At 41.9% G+C, this 17,625-nt stretch overlaps 1 protein-coding gene across 4 annotated transcripts in view; it reads right to left on the reverse strand.

The window, feature by feature from the left end:
• Positions 1–305: 305 nt before the first annotated feature.
• The window catches only part of arid4b (AT-rich interaction domain 4B), a 165,957-nt gene continuing 148,637 nt past the window's right edge, over positions 306–17,625 (reverse strand). For 3 of the 4 annotated variants that reach the window (XM_053620694.1, XM_053620693.1, XM_053620691.1), the window contains 5 exons: positions 16,393–17,586; positions 15,783–15,896; positions 15,275–15,502; positions 14,982–15,128; positions 306–1,603 (listed from right to left, as the gene is read on the reverse strand). In XM_053620694.1, coding sequence (XP_053476669.1) covers positions 1,464–1,603; positions 14,982–15,128; positions 15,275–15,502; positions 15,783–15,896; positions 16,393–17,586 — 1,823 coding nt within the window. In that variant the 3' untranslated portion in view covers positions 306–1,463. The remainder of the gene's footprint in view (positions 1,604–14,981; positions 15,129–15,274; positions 15,503–15,782; positions 15,897–16,392; positions 17,587–17,625) is intronic. The other variant, XM_053620692.1, reaches the window with a different exon arrangement.

The following is a 17,625-nucleotide window of genomic DNA, read 5'->3' on the forward strand; positions in this document are numbered from 1 at the left end:
ACTGAGACAACACCTAAGATTGTTTTACAGTGGACAGAGAAGTATGAGCAGGCACGCCTAGACTATAAGACAATATGAATTGTAGACATTCCCGCCCTCTCTCTTTCTCTCTCTCTCTGTGTGTGAGTGAGAGTGTGTGAGTGACTAATGCTCAGGGTGACATTGATCTGGAGGCTATCTCAGGAGCACTGGGTCTGAGGCAGTAATACACCCTGGATGGGATCCCAGTCCATTGCAGGGCAGTGTATAAAATATGCAAATATGCATATGCAAATTTTAATATATAACAAAATTACAATTAGAACTCACAAACTATTGGCATTTATTTAAAACTGGTGTTTTTCTGCTTACATTTGTACAATAAATTACACAATTTCCATCGTCTGATGTACTTGATAAATACAACTTAATTTGTCACATTTGCACTGTTATACATGGTCTCAAACTTTACAGTCCATGTACAGATTGGAAAATACTTTAAAAGCACATTAAAAAGCTAAGCACAAGAACTAAAAGGAGATACAGACAAAACAGGAAAGAAAAAGCATGTGCAACAATATGAAAACTAAATCTGAAACTTAAGTGTGCCACAAAAAGCCATATAATAAAAAAAAGAAAAGAAAAATGGTTTTACCACAATCATACACAGACAATACAGTTAAAAGTATAAACTGTACAAAAAAAGTAGAATATTATTACCAGTGCAAGATATTAAATAGGTCACCTCAAAACACACCTCTCAATATACAAATGTATTACAAAGGCATATGATTCCATACTTGTAGCCATCCAGTATAGATCTGCAAGTTATAGAACAATGGGGAAACACTGGAGGCAACTTCAGTATTTTGCACATACATATTTTTCATTATGAATAAAGATCTACATCATGGTAAGCTTTTTCCTGGTCAGGGAATAGCAGACCAAACCAACTAATTGAGTAGTAACATTTTCAAGGAAACATAAAGGTAAAGCGCGTTGCATAAGAGTGAGAGACATTTTTACAGAGCACCACAATTGATTTAATTTATGAATGCAGGACTTTAAGTCATTCTTGTCTTAATAGGAGATAGACAGACACAAAGAACTAATTCACTGTTATTCCAGTCTATAAATGCAGTATTGTTGACACTTCACAGAAAGGATATATTCTACATGGGCATGTTTATTGCTCAGAACTTAAAACATGTAAAAAGACTGTTGCATGCATTCTGACACCATATTCCACCCAATTTATCATGAAAAAAGTACACTTGAGTGTATTTAGCTTGCAGAGGAAACAGTTGTCAATAGAAAATAGTGCTTCCTGTTGTCTGGCTCCATTTTGAATCCGCTCAGTTTTTTGTGCCTCAGGTCAGGTGACTCTATTCATCAGCGTTAGTTTTGTCCCATAGCATGGGGGAATGCCACAGGCTTAGCTGGATGCTGGTTAAGTGCCATTTGCTGCAAGACAATTTTTCCCATCACCTGCACTCCAGCGAGACCCCAGAGTTCTGTGAGGAGCCTGAGACTGTGGGCTCAGCAAGTGTCAACATAACAGCTGCTGTCAGTGAGCTGGATGACGGTGAGGAAGAAGAGGAGTACAACACTGCTGCTGCACCTGCTTAAGTGAAAGTACTCAAGTTTAAAATTTGCTGCACTTTCAAAACAATGTTATTGGAGATGGAAAATAACAGATATTTAAGAGATACAAATCACCAAATAAGTACTTGCACAGTGACAATAGGACAGTTTTGTGCAGAATTTCAGCTTTAATTTGAGGTTATTGATATCCATACCGGGTGAAACGTAGGAATTGCATCATTTTTAGAGACGATGCCCCTTTTTTTAGGAAACCTTAAGAAACTGGACAATTTTCTGCTCAGTTGTGGCTGTGTGATCTCGTAGGACGTGCATATGACACCTGGTGATGTAAAGGGTTGTACCAGCTATATAACCTATAACATAACTTTTGCTCTTCATCAAGCAAAGACCACTGTGAGGTGCAGCCCAATGCTTATTCCTTTTGCTGTCCCACATTTGTCCAATGTGTGCCTAGCTAGTTTGCAAAAGCTTTTGATACATAAAAAATTTTAAATCAGCTACTTGCTCCATTGTGTTATAACAACAAACATCTTTTATTTGGTGAGTCCACAGGGGCACTGCTTTTGAGAGTTTCTGTCAACTTTCTATCCTGCTGTGGCAGGTCTCTAAACTAGCTTATGAGTCTCTAAACTAATGGAGCTTGTGGTCTAGCCAAATTTTGGCTTTAATAAAATAGGCATTTGCTCCTGTCCTCGGTGCTGTGGATTTTCTTTACATAAGAAAGAACATTACAATGCCTGCCCTACATTGGAATAGCCAAGGAAAGCTCAGATGCCACCTGATGCACATGAATTTTGCCACTGAGCTCAAACAGTCAACTTTTGAAATACGTGTGATGTTTGTTGGAATAATGCTCAGACAAACAATAGTGGAACGAGGAGGACCCTCTACTGTCCAAGTCTGATGAGTTACCCAACAGATAGTTAGAAAGAAACCTAGAGGAGTCTGGTGCCACCTGGGATGAACTGGTGGAGCAGCTATCAGGGATGTGTGAGACAGAGCAGACACATCCCCCTTAACTTCAGTTGCTGGCATTGGTCACAGCTTACGATGTGAATATCTGTATCTGTATATATGAACTCAACCTCTGTAATAACAGGCAATACCATTCAGAGGAAAAAAGGAGGACATAAGCTAGCCTGCCTGCAAAGAATGCAAAAGATACTTCGTTATTCACAGTGTTTTTTCATGTAGCTCAAAAGCAGTGGCCTACTCCCCCACTTGCTAAAAACCTACAAGAATCACAGTTGTTTCCCCTTCTCTGGTCCCAACAACAGTTAGATAGCATCTACTGATGTTTCCATCCATTTGGACGAGTGATTATGTTTAGCTTTCAAAAATTCACATGGTACATTTAAAAAAAAAAAAAAAATTAAAAGAAAATTACTGAGATTTTTTTCAGGAATATTGCCTGTAAAATACTGCCTTTATAAGTGTACTGAACCCCCCCCCCCAGAAATGCAGGAACAGTACGTGAGTTAGTGTTTGTTCAATGAGCCTATAGCCAATGTTTTTTTTTTCTTTCTACTCTGTCCGGTCCAGTTATGTGGAAACTTAGTTGCTGATGCTACCATTGCCATATCATAGCCCTGGGCCTGGTTATCCTCAGTTTACTCTCCACTGTTCTCTAGCAGTGCAACTTCAGCAGTGAACAGGCAATGTGCTTGTATCCTATGTTAATTATGGAGAACTAATATTAAAGTTGATGTGTTGAACAAATAAATAAAGATTATAGGTGTATTAACATAACTTTTCAGTGTTCTAAAATGGTTAATACTAATTCCAGGTTAATTCAATTGCATTAGTGCATGAAGCCACAAAAGGTACTGAACTGTCTCTTTAAGAGGAGTTCATACTCTCACCTGTGTGCATAGCTCCACCCTAAATTACCGCTTGCAAAATCTGCGGATGATTAAAACGTAGAGATGAAGTAGGATTTTTCAAAATAATTGTTCAGCCAACAGCTACATTTTTATTAACCACCATGTCGTTCTAGGGCACCCTAATGACTACTTTTCCTTTGTGTTCCAGTAAATACAATTGGAATGGCCTAGGCCTAATTATTAATCCTGACTGGATTTTTTTTTTATGCCCTGGTATCAGTGGTGTAGCTGTTCCTATTACTTTTCTGGATCTATATTCTGCCCAGAAAAGCATACTCATCAAATCTCGCATATTTTTATATGCTTAAATGGAGATCTGTTTTAGGTTTTCTGGTGAGGAATTTCGGTTATAGAGAGCAGCATATAGAAATTAAATTATTGTACTTATTGAACTTATTGTTTTGTTAATTGTTTTATTTCATGCATTAAGGAAATGTTCATTATAACCTACAGTGAAAGCTAAAAAAACAACCTTAACAATATACAGTCCTTTCTGAAAGTATTGTAACAGCAAGGCCAATTCTTTAGATTTTTCTATTAATTGAAGACATTTTGGTTTGAGATTAAATAAGATGAATATTAGATGATAGGTCAGAATTTCAGCTTTTATTTTCTGATATTTACATCTATATGTAACTTAGAACAAGACAACTTCTGTTTGAACCTACCTATTATTCAAGTGATGAAAAATATTGGAAAATGTGACTCAAGTGTGTTAGATTGATTGTTTAAACAATTAATAGCTCTGAATATCTTCCCTTGTTAAAGAGGATAAACCAACATGAACACGAGTGCTGTATATGGGAGAAAAGCAAGCCATTTTGAAGCTGAGAAAAGAGGGAATATTGTTCAGAGCTATTGCACAAGCCTTAGGCATAGTCAATACAACAATTTGAAATGTCCTCAAAAAGGAGGAAACCCCTGGTGTACCAACAACCAAACATCGAAGAGGTCAACCAAGGAAGACAACAGTAGCTGATGACAAACTGTTTGAGAGCTGGGAAGAAATACTTCAAGACAACAGTCAGTAACATCACTGACAACCTCCACAGAGCAGGGAAGGATTTATAATCCACCATTTGAAGAAGACTTTGAGAGCAGAAATATAGAGGCTGTACCACAAGATGCAAACCACTCATGAGCAGTAAGAATCAGAAGGCCAGGCTGGATTTTGCAAAGATATACAAAGATGCACTACAAAATTTCTGGAACCAAGATTACTCAGACCATAACTGAACTGAGCATGCATTTTACCTCCTATAGAAGAGACTGAAGGGAGAAGCCCCCCAAAACAAACAACAACTGAAAGAAGTTGTGGTAAGCCAGAAAAGCATCACAAAAGAAGAATGCAACAATTTGGTGATGTCAGTGTGTCTCTGTCTTGATGCAGTTATTGCAAGCAATATATATGCAGCCAAATAATAAGTGTTATTTATTTTAAGACGATCTGTTCCAATACTAATGATCACATAAATGACATGTCAGGAACGTATCAGGAAATGAAAGCTGAAATTCTGATCTATCGTTTCATGCTCATCTTTTTGATCTCAAACTCAAATGTGTTCAGTATATAACAAAAAATAATTAACTGACCTTGTCATGCCAATATTTTTGGAGGGGACTGTAGTTTGTTGTCTATTGTACAATTTAGAGTCTACTGTATACTTTAGTCTGTATTTATTATATTTGTTGACATGTTGACTGTCTCTGTGTTACTTATCCTCTTCTCCGACTTGTCATGCTGTCCCATGTTAATTGTTGCACCATGATTCTGGGGAAACTATATTTACAGTCCCTTCCAAAACTATTGGAATGGCAAGGCCAATTAATTCTTTGTGCTATACACCAAAGACATTTGGGTTTGAAATCAAAAGATGGACATGAGACGAGCGTTCAGGATTTCAGCTTTTATTTCCAGCTTTTTATTTAGATGTGTTAAACAACATAAAACATAGAAACGGTTGTATCAGAACACCCATTTTTTAGGTAAGCAAAAGTATAAAAAAAAAGTACATTAATGTCTTTAAGTACATTAAATAACACACATTCTATTTGGTTGCATATCCCTTGCTTGCAATAACTACATAAAGCCTGTGACTCATTTATATCACCAAATTGTTGGTTTCTTCTTTGTGATGCTTTTCCAGGATTTTACAGAAGCCTCTTTCAGTTGTTGTTTGTTTTTTTTGGGGGGGGGGGGGGGGGTGTGTTCTCTTTTCAGTTTCCTGTTCAAGAGGTGAAATGCATGCTCAACCGGGTTAATGTCTTGTGATTGAATTGGCTGGGATAAAACTTTCTACTTTTTCCCCCTGATAAAGTCTTTGTTGAATTGGCAGTGTGTTTTGTATCACTGTTGTGCTGAATGATAAAGTTCCTGCTAATTAACTTGGATGCATTTCTCTATAAACTGGCAGACAAAATGTGAATTCATTCTGTTGCTAGCTTCATGAGTTACATCATCAATAAAGATTAATGAGCCTGTTCCAGAAGCAGCCATGCAGGGCCAAGCCATGATACTACCTCCACCATGTTTCACATATGAGCCTGTATGTTTTGGATCATGAGCAGATCCTTTCTTACTCCACATTTTGGCCTTTCCATCACTTTGGCAGAAGTTAATGTTGGCTCTGATTCTTACTGCTGATGAGTGGTTTGCATCTTGTGGTATGGCCTCTATATTTCTGCTCTCAAAGTCTTCTTCAAATGGTGGATTGTGATACCTTCACCCCTGCCCCTTGGAGGTTGTTAGTGATGTAACTGACTGTTGTTTTTGGCTTTTTCTTCACAGCTTTCACAATGTTTTCACAATGTTTCATCTTGCTTTTTCAGGACATTCCAAATTGTTGTACTGGCTATGCCCAATGTTTGTGCTATGCCTCTGATTGATTTTCTCTCTTTTCTCAGCTTCAAAATGGCTTGCTTTTCTACCATATACAGCTCTCTGATCTTCATATTGGCTTATTCTTTTTAACAATAAATGCAGTCTTCACGGGTGAAACTGAAGGATAAAACCAAGAGTCGATGTTCAGAGCTATTTATTGTTTTAAAAAAATAATTCTAAAAGGACACCTTGGTAAAAAGAAACACTGGTCAGTAACATATTTCCATATTTTTGCTCACCTACAAATTGGGTAGTCTGATACAAAAGGCTCTATTTCATTTCTACTGACCGCCAGGGGTGGTGCTTTTTCAGCACCTGGATGTCCATCATGTGTACGTGCAGGTCGAGTGTTTATATCAACAAAGTCACCTGTGACCTGGGTGACATGTACCTTTTGCCCCGGTACTAAAGGCACGGTCACCCTGGAAACGACCTCTTGTTATCTTCTCACATTGGTGAGCAGGTTTCAGGAGTGCAGGCACCGCTGGTAGTCTTGTAACCCGAAGTAGGGTTGGAGCTATGAACTGTCGTCCTCGAAAGACTGTGGTTAGCGTTTTTTGTGATTATACAAATTCAGATAGTATGCTATCCAGCAAGAGGAAAGTGACTCTGCTATCAACGCCGTTTAGGAGTGGGCACACTCTAATTCGGCAATCAGCAGTTTACAGTTCATTTTCAGTTTGGTGTTTCTTGCTTTAACGCTGATACAATGCTAAATACTTGAGGTCGGGTTGGAATCCCCTCCCGTAATTTTCTGTTTATATGTAATGTGGAGTTATTCCCCACGATTTTGGTTGTTTCATTTTTGAAAGCGCGCTGTTGGTAAGCAACGAACCCCGATTGGGATTCATTGAATTGTGTTTCATCCCCGTGATTTAGTTTGTCAGTTTACTTAATTATTGGCTATATTGTGAGCATGTTCGCTCTTAACTGCACCATATTGCATATAATGCATAGTTACCATAGAGGGATCATTCCCCAATATTGTTATTGTTTAATTCACATAATTGACTGGTTGTGGCTACACAATGCCCCTGATTGGGGTTGATTGAAACTGGTGATTGCTTTCGCCCCCCGTGATTTAGCTCGTGAATTTATTTAATTATTGGCTACAGTTTGAGCGTGTTCGCTCTTAACTGCACCATATTGCATCGCAAGGAATAGTTATCATAGAGGAATAATTTCCCAATATTGCTATTGTTTAATTCTCATAATTGACTCGTTGTGGTAGGAGAGGCTACACAACGCACCCTGAAGGGGGTGATCAAAATGGAGGATTGTTTTTCGTCCCCGTGATTTAGTTTGTGGATTTCTTTAATTTTTTGCAGAGATACGGCAAAGTTTATATATTTCTCTCTTTGTGCTCAATTACCACCTGGCAAAGTGGTCACATGCTAAAACCCATGTGGATAGTAATTACTGCTGGTACCCATGTTTATGAGATGTGTTGATTGCCTGGCCCCTCTGGAACTAGAGGATGGCCATGAGAGATGTCCCTCTTGCCTGGGGGTTGACCACTTAACAGAGGGATTGACGGAGATGGCATGCATGAACTGCAGCTCCATGAGCTTAGCAGCACGGGCAGCCAGGCTGGCCCAGCTAGAGGGCAGGTTGGGCACTCAACCGCATCCTACACAGGCCATGTCTCCCAGCTCTCATAAGTGCTGTAAGACCGATTCGCAGGGGGCCGCTGGTAAGGGGAAACTCAGAAAGGTAGACACCTTGGCTTCTGAATTTGCAAAGATTAAGTCTCTGCTCCCTAATCTGCAGCCACCCAGTGCACAGCCTGCTAGTGGTCCCACTGCAGCTGCATGGCAGTCTCCTCCCAGGGTGCTGCCTCAATACTGTCACCAGCCTTTGAGACCCAGGAGGAGGATGCACTCTTCACTAGGGCTTCGGAGAGAGTAGTTATCGGGGGAGGTTATGACGAGGAGGGGGCAGGTGAGTGCTCCGATTCATCTCATCCCAATTCGCAGGCGACAAGCCACAGTACACTGAAGGACTTGGAGACCAGTCAGACATCAGTCAGGCCTGTGGTATAACTGGCCTTGGCACGTCTGGAATTAGATGCAGCACCTGTCCAGGTGACTCCTCAGAGCACCTTTTTCAGGAAGACCTCTCAGTCCGCAGCTCTGTGTCCCACCCTCAGCTCCATATACCGAGGAGCTGCAGAGGTGCTGGCAGACCCCAGATGTTTCTCTCATCTACCAACAGACTGTAGAGCACTAGTTAATATGCAGGATGCATCCGACCATGGCCTTGACCGCATGCACAATATATATGTTGCCGCCCTTGTGCTATCACCTGATGAAGCACTTCAGCCCGATGCATGCTACCCCCGGCCACAGTGCCAGTTGTCAGATGACAACTGTGACATGTGTCCATGTCACACCCTATGCTGGCCCTGTCCCAGACATTGCAGGCTTCGGAGGTTGACCCTTTTGCCCAGAGTCTGAGTGACGCCTCTTTGCAGACATTCGCCTATATGACCAAGGAGTTGGGGAGGCTAATGTCTTCGTTAACCCTCGCCCGATGCCAAATATTGCTGACCCAGTCTCCACTTTTGGAACCCTGCAGGAGAGCCCTCTGCTCTCTCCCTGTTATTCCTGGGGAACTGTTTGGCCCGGCTGCACAGCAAGCCCTGGAGCGCAGCCCACAGGTTACACAGGCCAGACAACAGTTTGCTAGTCTGCATCGTGAACAACCCGCTGGACAGAGGCCCTCTGAGGCAACAAATACGGCTCAGTACATACCACAGCCAATTACCCAGCCGAGAGCACAATGCCCAGAAAGATTTCGTCAACCAACCCCCACCCAGCCCCCTCGCTTGGCACAGCGAGGCCAGACTTCGTGCCGTCACCCCTCCAGAAATTATAAGGGGCGAAAGGGTAGACAATGACTGTGCCGTGGTTGGGTGCTTGACCAACCAGTAGTTCAGATGCTGGGAAGCACTTACATCAGACCCCTGGGTTGTATCAACCTTGTCACAGGGCTACAACATTCAATTGAGACGTCGACCGCAGAGGTTACAGGGAGTCAAAGTGATCTTAGTCAAGGACCCAAACAAGGCTCTGGCCCTACGCCAGGAGGTCTGGGCTCTCCTGAAGAAGGGTGCCATTGAGCAATTAGACAGTGCTTTACAGATCAGTGGATTCTATTCCACTTATTTTATTATCGCAAAGAAAGATTAATCGTCGGAGACTTTAATATTCATTTTGATAACCTGGAAGACCCTCTAAGATTAGCGGTTGTGTCCATCTTAGATTCAGTAGGGATTAATCAGAACGTAATCGGGCCTACTCATAATGGTGGTCACACTCTTGACCTCATACTAACATACGGACTAAGTATAGAAAATATTATCATTCTTCCGCAGTCTGAAGTTGTCTCAGACCATTATCTTATCTCGTTCATAATACGAATTGATCATAATATTTCCACCTCGCCTCGCTACCGCGTAAAACGTACCTACACATCAGCTACTGCACCGAGCTTCATAAATAACCTCGCAGAAACATCAATTAGATTTGGATCACCGTCAGATCACATAGAACTCGATCAGGCGACTGAAAGCTTGGAGTCAACACTCCGCTACACGCTAGATAGAGTGGCTCCACTCAAAAGGAAAATAATTAGAGAAAAAAAAATTAGCACCCTGGTATAACGATCAAACGCGAACCTTAAAACAGACAACTCGACAATTAGAACGTAAATGGCATCAAACCAATCTGGTGATATTTCAAACAGCATGGAAGGAGAGCCTACTGAAATATAGGAAATCTCTTGGCGATGCTAGAAAAATCTATTTCTCCGCCTTAATAGGAGACAACAAAAACAATTCTAGATTCCTTTTCAACACAGTAGCAAAATTAACTAGGAATAAAACCACTACAGAGAGAAACACTCAATCATTACATAGCAGTGAAGATTTCATGAAATTTTTCATCGATAAGGTTGAAAATATTAGACGTGAAATACAGGCCATTAAATTAAAACCGGACAGTACTGTAACAAACCCATTACATGACAATGTAGCAATATCAGATCAATGTTTAGAGTATTTTGCTTCACTTAGAGAGACCGAACTAGCTACATTAATCTCTTCAGCCAATTCATCAACTTGCATACTAGATCCCGTACCTACATGTTTGTTTAAACAGATTTGTCCAGGAGTAATTGAACCACTTCTAAATATAATCAATTCTTCCCTAAGCACTGGCTATGTACCTAAATCACTTAAATTAGCAGTTATTAAACCCTTGATTAAAAAACCTGATCTTGACCCGTCTCAATTGTCCAGCTATAGACCAATATCAAATCTCCCCTTCATCTCTAAGATTTTAGAAAAGGTTGTAGCAAAGCAGTTATGCTCGTACTTAGATAGGAATAACATTCATGAAATGTATCAGTCAGGGTTTAGACCTCATCATAGCACAGAGACAGCATTAGTTAAAGTAGTAAATGACCTTCTACTGACCTACGATCAGGGTTGTGTCTCTCTGCTTGTGTTACTCGACCTTAGTGCAGCTTTTGATACTATAGATCACACTATTCTCCTTGATAGATTAGAAAATGTTGTTGGTATTAAGGGAACAGTCCTCTCCTGGCTCAGGTCTTATCTGACCGATCGTTATCAGTTCGTAGATGTAAATGGTGAATTCTCCATGCGTACTGAGGTTACTTTTGGAGTTCCACAGGGTTCTGTTTTAGGCCCACTGCTCTTTACTTTATATATGCTACCCCTAGGTCAAATTATTCGTAAACATGGAATTAGCTTCCACTGTTATGCTGATGATACACAGTTGTATGTTTCAGTGAAGCCAGAGGACAGACAGAAGCTTAGTAAAGCTGAGGATTGTGTAAAGGACATTAGACATTGGATGTTAACTAACTTCCTTCTACTTAATTCTGATAAAACAGAAATACTTTTATTAGGCCCACGTGTAGCTAGAAGTAATCTTTCTGATCACATGGTTACTCTGGATGGTCTTTCTGTTTCATCATGTGCAGCAGTTAAAGACCTTGGAGTGATTATTGACTCCAGCCTATCATTTGATGCTCATGTAGATAATATTACTAGGATAGCCTTCTTTCATCTCAGAAATATTTCTAAAATAAGAAACATATTGTCACTACATGATGCGGAAATACTAGTTCATGCATTCGTCACCTCTAGATTAGATTACTGTAATGCCTTACTGTCTGGATGTTCCAGTAGGAATATAAATAAGCTCCAGTTAGTCCAGAATGCAGCTGCTAGAGTCCTAACTAGAACTAGAAGGTACGACCATATCACACCGATATTATCAATACTGCATTGGCTCCCAGTAAAATCTCGCATTAACTATAAAATACTTTTATTAACCTATAAAGCACTAAATGGTCTCGCGCCACAATATCTAAGCGACCTTTTGGTTTTATATAATCCGCCACGCCTACTTAGATCAAAAGATGCAGGCTATTTGACGGTACCTCGAATAGTGAAGGCTACAGCAGGGGGAAGAGCTTTCTCTTATAGAGCCCCACAGTTATGGAACAGTCTTCCTATTAGTGTTCGGGACTCAGACACAGTCTCAGTGTTTAAGTCTAGGCTTAAAACGTATTTGTTTACTCAAGCCTACCCTGACTAGATTCTGTTCTACTACTTCGCAGTCATAATAATCTTTTTTCTCCCTCTCTCCTTTCGCCGAGCCCCACATGAATTTATGGAGATACTAGAGATCCAGATCCTTTCTGCCTCTGGATGGAGCTCAAATCTTCTCTAATTCCAGACTGCTGGGACTACGGCTGCTCCTAAGGCCATACAGACTTCATATAAATCCATAATGAACTTTTTCACACTATCTGTTGTTACCCAGATGAGGATGGGTTCCCTTCTGAGTCGGGTTCCTCTCAAGGTTTCTTCCTCTTAAAACATCTTAGGGAGTTTTTCCTTGCCACCGTCGCCACTCAGTACTTGCTCAGTTGGGATAAATTCGCACCTTTAATATCTGTATACCATGTTGATATTTCTGTAAAGCTGCTTTGAGACAATGTCTATTGTAAAAAGCGCTATACAAATAAAATAAAATTGAAATTAAAATTGAAAGATGGTGGATTTCACCACATTCTGGATTTAAGACCTCTGAACACAAACCTCAAGCGTTTCAAGTTCCACATGCTACGTACAGTGGACGTGCTGCATGGCATCTGGCAGAACGCTTGGTTTACAATCATCGGTATTTTCACGCTCCAATCGCGCCCCAGCACAGGCAATTTCTCCGTTTTGCCCTCGAGGGAAGGCTTACCAGTTTTGTGGGCTGCCGTTCGAGATTTCACTGGCACCAAGGGTCTTCACCAGGTGTGTAGCAGTAGCATTGTCTCCATTACAGGCCAGGGGGATTCGAATTTTCCCATACCGGGATGACTGGTTGATCTATTCCCAGTCAAGGGTAGATGCCCTCAGAGAATCAGCATTGCTGGACTCCCATGTTAGCAAGCTAGGGCTTACAGTGAATTATGGAAGGAACTCATTGATGCCCAGTTGGACTCACAGTTGATGATGGCTTCTCATTTCTGAGACTGCTAGGTATTCTCACAGCAGCCTCATCGGGGGTCCCTTTGGGCCTTCTGTCATTACGGCCTCTCCAGATCTGGCTGAACGACCTCAGCTTGCATCCCACACAACACAGGCACAAGCTGGTCAGAATCACTGCCAGTGGCCTAGGGTGCCTACGCCCATGGAGGAGAAGAGCATTTTACCCAGGGGGTTCCCTTAGGCTGGCACAGCCTCCACCCTGGCGAATGGAAGCTACACCCCAAAGAAGTGTAAGCAATCTGGCACAGACATGACAGGGCAGAGGTGGACCTTCTCACCTCACTGCTAACGACACACTGTCCCCCTTGGTTTTCACTGGGGGAACCAACAAGGCCCTTGGGCCAAGAGGCGCTGGCCCATGTGTGGCCAAATCGACTGCAGTGTGCTTTCCCTCCACTACCGCTGATACTGCCCTCCCTAGACAGGATCCTCACGGGCAATCACAAGGTGCTACTAGTAGCCCCCAAATGGCCAGGGAGGGTGTGGTTTCCAATATTACACAGATTATTGTACAAGAAGCCTTGGTGCCTCCCTGTGAGGAGGTATCTCCTCTCACAGCTGGAGGGTCAAATCTGGCACCCGAACCCATCCCATCTGCAACTTTGGGTCTGGCCTCTGAAGGGCCAGAACCATTACTAAGGCTGTGTGATCCAGCAGTTGTTCAGACCATCCACAACTCCCATGCACCTCCCACCAATGCAGTGTACACTAACAGATGGAAGCTCTTTTCTGTGTGGTTCCAGGCACAAAATCAGGAACCAACACGCTGTCCCATACCGGTAATCCTCAGCTTTCTCCAATCCCATCTTGATGGAGGCCTTGCAGCCTTGACCATCAAGGTATACATAGCTGCCATCTCAGCCATGCATAATAAAGTAAATGGCATGACGATTGGGTCCCACACCCTTGTGACCCACTTCCTTAAAAGGTGCTCAACGTCTGAGACCTCCTCGACGAAACCAAGTATTCTCTTGCGACTTGCCTCTCGTATTAGAGGCACTGTGTCAGCCTCCATTTGAACGTCTAGAGAGGTCGGAATTGAGGTGGCAGTCTATGAAAACAGTTTTCCTCTTAGCCATGGCATCGGCTAGATGAGTAGGTGAATTGCACACCTTATCAGTAAGCCGAGAGTGCCTACGCTGGAGTTCTGGGAACACAGGGGTAATTTTATGGCCGAACCCTTCATTTCTCCCAAAGACGTTTTCTTCATCTTATACGAACCAGCCCCACAGTCTGTCAGCTTTTGAGCCCCCAACTCAGGAGGATGAGCAGGGGTCGAATGCGAGTCTGTTGTGCCCAGTGTGAGCACTAAAGTGTTATACCCAAATGACTGCTGAATTCCAACAGAAATCACCGTCTCTGGCGGTCATCTGAAATTCATAGAACCGCGGTTACGTACGTAACCATTGTTCTATGTCGTTTAACACATCTACATGTAAATACCAGGAAATAAAAGCTGAACTTCTAAACTTTCTTCTCATATTCACTTTTTTTTTTTTTTTTAAACTCAAATCCAAATGTCTTCACTTTTTAACAGCAAAATCAATTGAATTGGCCTTGCCGTTCCAATAGTTTCAGAGATGACTGTAATTTGATCCTAACTTTATATCTCTTTGTTATAAGAGGAACAACAATAAAAGCCTACTTACCTAATGATGTATATCGCATAAGCATTTTAGAGAGAAGCATTTTAACTTTTCTACCTTAATCCTCAAAACTCTGGAAATCAGGAAAATGTACAGACTCATTCTACTACAACTACTACTGAGTTTTTAAAGCCAAAAATATTCTTTACTGGCCAAAAATAATCTAACTTAAGCCCTAGTGAATGTGTATTCACATGGTAAAGGTAAAATGAAAGGCAGGAGGCAAACTGGATGTGAAACACCTGCATTACAGACCTCACAGTACTACTAAGAATTACCCATGGGCTGTCGATAGTTAGACAAATTGCAGTCACTAGTTAGACAAATTAGATTAGAAAATACCCTTTAATTAAATCTAACATTTTACTCTTTAAGCTAATAGACCCTTAATTAAAAACCTGAAAACTTACTTTCTCTTTCCTTTTTCTTCATACGTTTCCGTCTTCTGTCAATGGAGGCCACTTCGGATTTGAGCAAGAGATAGTGATTCCTGATGTCTTGCAATTTCTCCTGAAGGAATGCTATCTTCTCTAGACTACTCATCTTTTCTAAATCAGCTACAAAAGCAGGTTTGAAAGAGAAATAAGGCCAAATATATGAATGCATTTAACATGAACAATCTGATGACAGAATTCACTAAGCTAATAGGGTGATTTCATTGAAGTCTTTAAAGTGATTACGTTGAACTGCGTAAATTACTCACACATTTGAAAACTCCACTTGTAAGTGCGGGAACCCCGGCTGCTGCTATGCTGTTCTTTGGGATGCAGATGCTCAGCGTCCCCATGTTTGTGGTATTTATGGGATGATGGTGTCCGAGCAGAGCCCTTAGGTGGAGTTATGGCCTTCATGTCCTGTGTGCTGCTCTTGGAGATAAATGATTTGGCAGCGCTCACACTGAGACATTGGTCCTCACTGTCACTGCTGTTGGCTAGAGAGTAAGAAGTGCTTCTTACACCTGATTGAGCCTGATGTAAAATTAGTTTTTACATAGCTTAAATGCCTGAATTGTTCATTATCCCAATGTGTAATCTTTCACAGTGAATTGTTATTATTATTGTTATTATTATTATTATAATTATTATTATTATTGTTCCCTCTCTGTTGTGCATGCAGAGGATTATAGAAACTACAAAAAAAAGTCCTGTTAATCAATATTTACACCAAAATTTGCAACAAATTTAAACAGTTAATTGTGTTATTGATGTTACCTGTTTTGTGGTTCGTTTTGGGATGCAAGTTCAAGGTCTTGTGACTTTGTTTGTGTTTCTTTGATGCTCCACCTCCCTGGGAGTCTTTATGCCGCTTCTGATTAGATGATGAGACTAGGTAATGAACCAGCAAGCAAGAGAGAAGCAACAATAAGGTTACATGCTCAATCTTTTTAAGAATTGATGGAGGGTTTATTGGAGTAGCTTACTGAGTACTTGAAACCAAACCTACTGTATAATACTGATCAGCAAAATATGTTTATTACTTTTTTCATTCATTCATTCATGCATTAACTGCATTGTGCTGGTCAGGGACATGGCAATTCCAGAGCCAATATCGGCAACACTAGGCACAAGGTGGGAGACACACACACACACACACACACATAAAATCTACATTGGCATTGCCAATCCACCTACTGCAATGTTTTTGGACAGTGGGAGGAAACAAGAGAACCTGAAGGAAACCGATGTAAACACTGGAGAACTTAAACTCTGCACAGACAGTAACCTGAGCTGAGAATCAAACCCAGGACCCTGACGCAGTGAGGCAGCAATGCTACAAAAAGAAAAATGTGTAAAAAAAATAACATTTTAATTTATTGCCTACCTTTGGCTTTCTGCTCACTCTCCTGCTGACTGCTGCTGCTCAAACTCAGGCTACAGCTGCTGTTGCTGGACAGGTTTGCATCAAAAGCTTTGGAGGAGGATCCTGACTGCTCTTCCTGAGGAAGCATGTGAAACTCACAGCTCACAGTATCCATCTCTACCGTACTAGTGTCAGACTCACTGCGCCCACCAACACACTCCTCAATCAAAGGCCCAGCTGGTGAGGATGTGGCTGGAGAGCAGGATGCCAGGACAGAACTCTGAGGGGGTGGTGAGGATGAGTGCATTTCATGCAAGACCTCAGCAGACTCTGGCGTGGTGGGTGGTGTGTTGAGGATGGAATTGCTTCCACTGCTGGGATACTCCTGGTTGTTCTCTTGGCTCTCCTGTGGCTCCTCAGGTTTTTCACTTTTCTGCTCGCGCTCGGGCTCAGGATCGCTCAGGCCAGGTACCACTGGAGGAGGAGAATTTGCAGCTTCAGTGTCTGAATCAGAAAACAGCTCTTTGAGGGTTTTCTTAGGCCACTGAGCCTGAATACTGGACCATACATCCTTCTGGCCTTTGGTACGGCAGCCAGGTGTCCTGTCGTCCATTCCAGAGGTAATTTTAGCTCGCTTGTCAGGGACTTCCCAGAATGTTGAAGACCGGCCACCCTTGGCTTTTTCCTTCAGGCCATTGTACTTCTTTGAGGGCATGCCCTTGGCTTTGTGGTGCATTAGTAGCTCTTCTTTCGCCTGGGATTCCATTAGAGGATCACCCTCATCCTCAGAACTGCTGCTGGACTGCATGCCTCCATCCCGGGGACCAATGTTTCTCTCTTCCAGCTTCTTAAGTGAACTCTCTGACAGCCAATCACTCAACTTGCTGCCCCTGGTTTTGCCTTTGAACTGGATTTTATGTGTATGCTCAGTAGTTACATCAGCTTTTCTTCTCCTGATGCTTGAGGCCTCCCCCTCTGTTACTAACTGTTTATTTGTTTCTGGACTGTATTGGCTGGATGATACCTCTGCAGTGCCCATACTCACTGAAGCTTTGTGTCCCTCAGTGGATGGCTCACTTTCCCATTGTAGGGCTGTATAATGGAGTTCTGGAGGAGCTCTTCTCTGAGGGCTTAGCTGGCCTGCTGGGCAGTCATTATTATGCTCACCTTTCTCATCCTGCTCATGTATGCTGTGATCTCTGGAGCTCTCAGGTGCTATTACAAACATACACACACACACACACACACACACAC

This window comes from Ictalurus furcatus, chromosome 3 (assembly GCF_023375685.1).
Source record: "Ictalurus furcatus strain D&B chromosome 3, Billie_1.0, whole genome shotgun sequence".
Lineage (NCBI taxonomy): Eukaryota > Metazoa > Chordata > Actinopteri > Siluriformes > Ictaluridae > Ictalurus > Ictalurus furcatus.